General features: G+C 38.3%; 1 protein-coding gene and 1 long non-coding RNA gene across 2 annotated transcripts; one reads left to right on the top strand and one right to left on the bottom strand.

The window, feature by feature from the left end:
• The first annotated feature begins 2,197 nt into the window (after nt 1–2,197).
• Nucleotides 2,198–4,115, top strand: LOC121238457. Its single transcript, XR_005935132.1, has 2 exons — nt 2,198–2,444; nt 2,971–4,115. It is a non-coding gene; the product is annotated as an uncharacterized LOC121238457 (long non-coding RNA).
• A 673-nt stretch (nt 4,116–4,788) lies between these two features.
• Nucleotides 4,789–5,756, bottom strand: LOC121238464 (calcium-binding protein CP1). Its single transcript, XM_041135324.1, has one exon. It carries the CDS (start codon nt 5,596–5,598, stop codon nt 5,101–5,103), a length of 498 nt encoding a protein of 165 aa, XP_040991258.1. The 5' UTR covers nt 5,599–5,756; the 3' UTR covers nt 4,789–5,100.
• Between the last annotated feature and the right edge of the window lie 427 nt (nt 5,757–6,183).

Raw genomic sequence — 6,183 nt, forward strand, 5'->3', positions numbered from 1 at the left:
TAATTCTGTATTCTTCGAATTTCATGTCTCTTTTTTTCTTGTGAAGGATTTGCGTACCCGGGAGGTGGTTCTTCAGGGCACCGTTGAAAATTGACTGTATGTTCTTCCCACTGATGTTGCAGCCTCTTCCAAAAATATCTCACCGCAGGCTTGTATGGGTGAATGTACCACTCCTCAAATTTGGCATTCCTGATTTGGACATCCCTCCCCTCGGACTATTTCCCTTACACTTCAACATTTTCAGCTTCCAGTGACTAGCGGCATAGCCTTATCCTCTTGTTCTGCCTACTCTCAGCAAAATCACATGCACTTCCTCACCCACCTTTACCTTCACAATCTAATAAACCATTTGAACTTATTATTCTTGATGTTTAGGGGTCAACACCTTTGTTTTCTACACTTGGTTGCCGATACTATCTTGCTATTATAGATGATTTCACTAAATAAATTTGGTTATTTCTACTTCAATCTAAATATGATGGCTCCTCTATATTTCTTGCCTTTTTACGTTATGTTAGTAATTGTTTTTCAATAAACATTATTTCGGTTCAATCAGATTGGGGAGACGAATTTCATCCTCTCTCCTCCAAATTAAAATATTTTGGAATTAATCATAAAATCACGTGTCCTTATTCTCTGTTGTTTTTCTAATTAACCGAATGCTCACTCCACTCCTTAATAACATCTCTCATTTTCACAAGTTATTTCACCATTCTCCTGATTACAAGCTTTTCCATACCTTTGGCTCAGCCTGTTGGCCTAATTTACGCCCCTTTAATAAATAAAAAATGGACCTAAGGTCTCAACTCTGTATTTTTATGGGATATAGTCCTGACCATAAGGACTATAATTGCTTGCACATTCCTATAGGCCGTGTTTATATCTCTAAGGATGTCAAATTTGACGAGCTGCACTTTCCCTTTGCTTCTTAACCCAATCTATCTACTTCATCTCACACAGACCCTAGTACCATCTCTCGTGGGCCACTCATTGATCTCACCAACACATTCTCTCTTTCAAGCCCTTTTTGCCAAGCCCATCTATGCTTGAGCCCACATTAAACTCCCATCAAACCCTACCCGATCCCCTTCATTCTTCATCCTCGCCCATCTCTACTCCCCAAGAATCCCTTTCTCCCTCCTCTGTGTCCTCTTCTCTCATACTCAGTTCCACGCCTTCCTTCCCTTCTGATGAACCACGACCCCATATAGCTCCTCGGCCCCTCCCAACTCACCCTATGGTCACCCGTCTGAAAGCCCACAAATCCTTTCCTCTCCATCGATCCAATGGTACTATCCCCTGGCCTTCCTTTAAACCATCTCTCTCTCACGATTTCTCAATCCTCCTCAGTTCCAGAAGAACCCATGTCATACACCAAGGCATCCAAGTACCCCGAGTGGCACTCTATCATGGATGTCGAGTTTCAAGCTCTTCTCCTCAACCGAACCTGGGATTTGGTACCAATCTCTTTTAATCTCAATATTTTTTGTTCAAAATGGGTTATCAAAACCAAACGACTTGCTGATATCTCCCTTGAACGCCGCAAAGCATAGCTTGTGACCAAGGTATTTCATTAGCAAGCCAGCTTGAACTACACTGATACCTTTAGTCCAGTTGTAAAACCAATCACAATCTATCTCCTCCTCTTTCTTGTTGTTTCCTCTCATTGGTCGCTGCATCAAATGTACATACAAAATGCATTTTTATATGGAGATCTTGAAGAGGCTGTTTACATGCAGCAACCTCCTGGCTTCGTCAATCCGAATCTCCTCACTCATGTCTGTAAGTTGAAAAAGTTCATTTATGGACTTAAACAAGCCCTTAGGGCTTGGTTTTTAAAACTGAGTGATCAACTGTTGACTCTTGGTTTTCAAAGTTCCAAATTAGATTCCTCACTTTTCATTCTTCACTCTGCCTCTACTGTTATTTATGTTTTAATTTACGTAGATGATAATATTGTTACTAGAACTAATGCCTTTATTGTTTCAGATTTTATTGATGCACTTTGTGCTTATTTTCCCGTTAAGGATCTCGAGTCATTACATTTTTTTCTTAGACATTGAAGTCTATCCTAATTCATCTGGTTTATTCTAGTCTCAAACCAACTATATTTTTTATTTACTCATTTAGACTAACATGCATAAGTCTAAACTTGTGTCTACCCCTATGTCCTCTTCCATTAAGCTTATACCCTGGATGGACCTTCCTTTGAAGACCCTTAGTTATATCGTAGTGTCGTCGATAGCCTGCAATATCTGGCTTTTACTCGACCTAACATATCATTTTTTGTTAATAAAGTGTGTCAGTTCATGCACTGTCCTTGTGTCCCTCATTGGCAAGCAATCAAACGAATCCTTTGTTATTTACATCTCATTCAACACTTTGGCCTTCATTTCTCATCAATCTCCTTTCCCACTCTCTCTGCCTACTCCGATGCTAACTGGGTTGGATCAATGTTTTGAATATCGTTTCGCTTGCCGTTTCGGTTAAGGCATTGTAATGAAATATTTTGGTAACGGTACCGTTTTGGGATAGTCTATATATAATAAATTAATTATATATGTATAAATTATTTTTCAAAATAACATCAATTCAAGTCTTAAAAAATTAAAACACATTTATAAAACTCAATAATACTTCTATGTTCTCAATTCAACTATTTTAAAAAAATAATTACTCATCTTCATCATGGAAAGGAAAGTAGAGATTTGATTTTCAATCCTCGAGAAAAGAGGATTAAAAAAAGTTAAGAAAATAATCTTCATATGTAAGAATTTGAGTGAAAATTATGAAAAAAGTTAGAGTTTTTAACTTTTTACATTAATTACAAAAAAAAATCGGCCAGTATTGATTGAAACGCACCGGTATGGCCTGTATTTGACCTGGTACGAAACACATACATTTCTTGTACCAGTCACTACTCCGGTACAATAAATACCGGTCAGTACGGTATGAAATTTCAAATATTAGGCTGGATGCCCTAATGACTGTAAGTCTACGGGTGGCTTTTGTATTTACTTTGGATCCCATCTCATTTCTTGGAGTTCTAAAAAGTTAGCCCAGTATTGCTCGCTCTTCCACCGAGGCTAAGTATAAAGTTGTAGCAAATACGGCTTGTGAAATTTTATGGTTGCAATCACTATTGAAAGAGCTTGGAATTTCTCTTTCTGAGCCACCTACTCTATGGTGTAATAATTTAGATGCAACTTATCTATCTGTTAATCTTGTCATGCATTCTAGCACAAAACATGTTGAATTTAATTATCACTTTATTCGTGATCGGGTGGCTGCCAAAGCTCTTCAAGTTTCATTTGTGTCTAACAAGGATCAGCTTGTAGATATTCTTACTAAACTACTGTCCACAGCTTGGTTTAATATCTTGCGCTCAAGTCTCACTATCTGCCCAGTGCCGCTTGATTTGTGGGGGGCTGTTTAGGAAATCAAACCAGAGCATGAGGAAATGGACATTCTTGAAGCCTCCAGCAAGGATGGTGCTGCATAACCAAAAGATGTAGACCTAGGTAGCAAATAAAATACTCTCGAATTATTCTTGTAACCAATTCTGTTAACTGGAATATTCTACTGAGATGTAAAAGCCCTTTAAATACCTTGTGATCTATTGTATTCGAGAGGTAGAAAAATATTTCCCCTTTGCATGATGAATGAAATTTCCTACCATTGAGGCCTTCCTTCATACACCTTTCGTGCTCTTTATTTCTCAGCTTTAACAATCTGCACCCCGTTTTTTGGTTTGATTTACAAGCTTTAATTATTCTCATTTTTAAAGTCTTGAAGATTCAGCAGTTGATGTGTTTCTAGGCGAAGATGAGTTTTCTCGTCTAAATTAGTACTGCCCTGGCTATACGCAACTTCCCTGTTCGCTTTTTGTTTCTGTGATCATTACTCAAATTTTCCAAAAATGGAACTGGGTTTTGTTGGGTCTGTTTGGATAATGTATATATGGGCAGAAGTTACCCACTTCTGACTTCTCACGTAGTTCTGAATTCTGATTGTAATATTTGATGATTAAGAAACTAGTACATCTAGTGGCCTTTTCCTTTTCACAGACTTTTCTCCCTTTGCTCTGTGATATTCTTGATAAAGTTTTTGGGCGATTGACTCGGGTTGACTTGGATTGGGTTTGGCTGGTTTGGATTGTAACTACTTGGAAGACTAACTACATATTGCACCTTCAATACTTACGGTTGCTTTATTGCCATTTTTCAGTGCCGGAGCCGCATTTGATGCCTTTCCAACTTGACGGCATGGTAATCTGCTATACTTGCAATTTTTATGTAGTCCATCTGTTTGTTTACCGTACTAGATCTACTTTTTGGCAGTGATGAACTCCTGGAGCGACGATCTGTGTATAATGTAAATACATTACTGATCAATAAGAAACCATTTAGATCAAGAAGCCATTATAATTGTCTTATCATTATAACTTTATTAAATTCTCATATAAAATATAATAAAAATTTATTTTTTTTAAATCTTAATTCAATTTTTTTAAATTTTAAAATAATAATAATATTAAAAAATAATATTTTAATAATATTTCATTTAACTTTTATCTAAAATCATTCCATCGCTAACGAGTACAATAATGAGAACAATAATGAGAGATTGATTTTTTCTGGCAATTCAGGTCAAACAAGTGATTGTTCATATAGATAAGCTTGCTAATGTATTTTTGGAGCATTTTCATGGGTGTGGTTAATATCAACAATATTGTAAGTAAAATTATACATAAATATAGTAGTACTTTACAAAAAATTGCTACTTTTATTCGGCAAATTCGTAATTATATTAAATTAAAGAGTAGTACAAATTACAACAGCAAGAAATCACAACGAACAGTTCAAACAAGTTGCTCAAAAACAACATATGGGGAAATAGCTACAAAATAAATTATAATCTCCGTCAGTAGTAGAAGGTTGCACGAATATCTCTGTGTCCTTTTTTTTTTTTTTTTAATATTATTATACAAAAAGGGGAGGAATGCCTAAAGTTTATTAATACGAGAGTTTTAGAAAATGGGCAAAAATTGAGGAAACACGCTGAAAAATTCAACGACGGCTAGGAAGCTTAGCAGGCAGCCTAACCGACAAAATCAATGGCCAATATCTTGAGCAAACCATCGTAGGAAATGCCGTCCTTTCCATCACCACCACCGCCCAACTCGATCATAGCTCTGATATCTGCGTCGCTGGCAGAAAACCCAGCCCACTGCATATAGCTCTTCATATCTTCGTGGCTCAGCTTCCCGTCCCCATCCTTGTCCATCATCCTAAACACGTCCTGCATAACCCCACCCCCGCGACGACCAGCCGGCGAAGACCCTCTCCGATCCCCCAAAACGCGTTCGAACTCGTTGTACTCCACGAACCCGTCTCTGTTCGAGTCCGCCACTGATATCATCGACTTTATAGCCTCTTCGTCGGCATCTCCGCTCGAAAACCCCGCATAGAACGTGCGAAGATCGTCTCGGCTGATCTTTCCGTCGCGGTCGGCATCGAGCACGTCGAAAGCTGGCCGCAAGTCCGTGCTCAAGCTGGCCTCAACAACGGCTCGTTGGGCCGTACCAGAAGGACACATTATTTGGTCGCGTAGAATTACCGCACCGCTCGGAAGGAGGAAGAATATAAAATGCAAACGAGAATGGAGAAGCGGCTTCTGAGAATGAGAAAGTTAGAGGTTTAGGCATCGCGTTATATATATATAGAGGAGGTTGCATGGTTCACGTTTTTGAACCAATAAGTTTCAGGGTAAGTCCAGCGTTCACAAACCAAACAGTCCACAAAAAAAAGGAAAAAAGAGTTGAGGCTGGGGGGCCCATGTGTCTGGAAGCGTAAATGACTTGGGCTACAAGAGTTTAGGATAACAGAGTTATGGCCCACGTGGGATTTTACATGACTTTTTACGTAAGTACTGACAACATCACGGGTCTCAGCAGTCGGTCCTGGTTTTTTGTGTGCGTGTGGACTGTTTGGTTTAGACCACAAAGGTTTGATCTTGTTTCTTTCCTCTTAAAGATTCTTCAGATCTCGTAGGGACGCATTCACGGGAACCGGAGAAAAGGGTTTTTTTTTTTTTTTAAATAAAAAATTATCAAGTCCTTTGACAGTATACATCACACAAAAGAATATTTGTATTGCAAAATCATTATTTATCTAAAAAATT

The sequence above is a fragment of the Juglans microcarpa x Juglans regia genome, chromosome 1D, assembly GCF_004785595.1.
Source record: "Juglans microcarpa x Juglans regia isolate MS1-56 chromosome 1D, Jm3101_v1.0, whole genome shotgun sequence".
In the NCBI taxonomy this organism is placed as follows: Eukaryota; Viridiplantae; Streptophyta; class Magnoliopsida; order Fagales; family Juglandaceae; genus Juglans; species Juglans microcarpa x Juglans regia.

Excerpts from the sequence above, each read along its gene's own strand:
- LOC121238464 (XM_041135324.1), bottom strand. The coding sequence starts at position 5,598 with ATGTGTCCTTCTGGTACGGCCCAACGAGCCGTTGTTGAGGCCAGCTTG.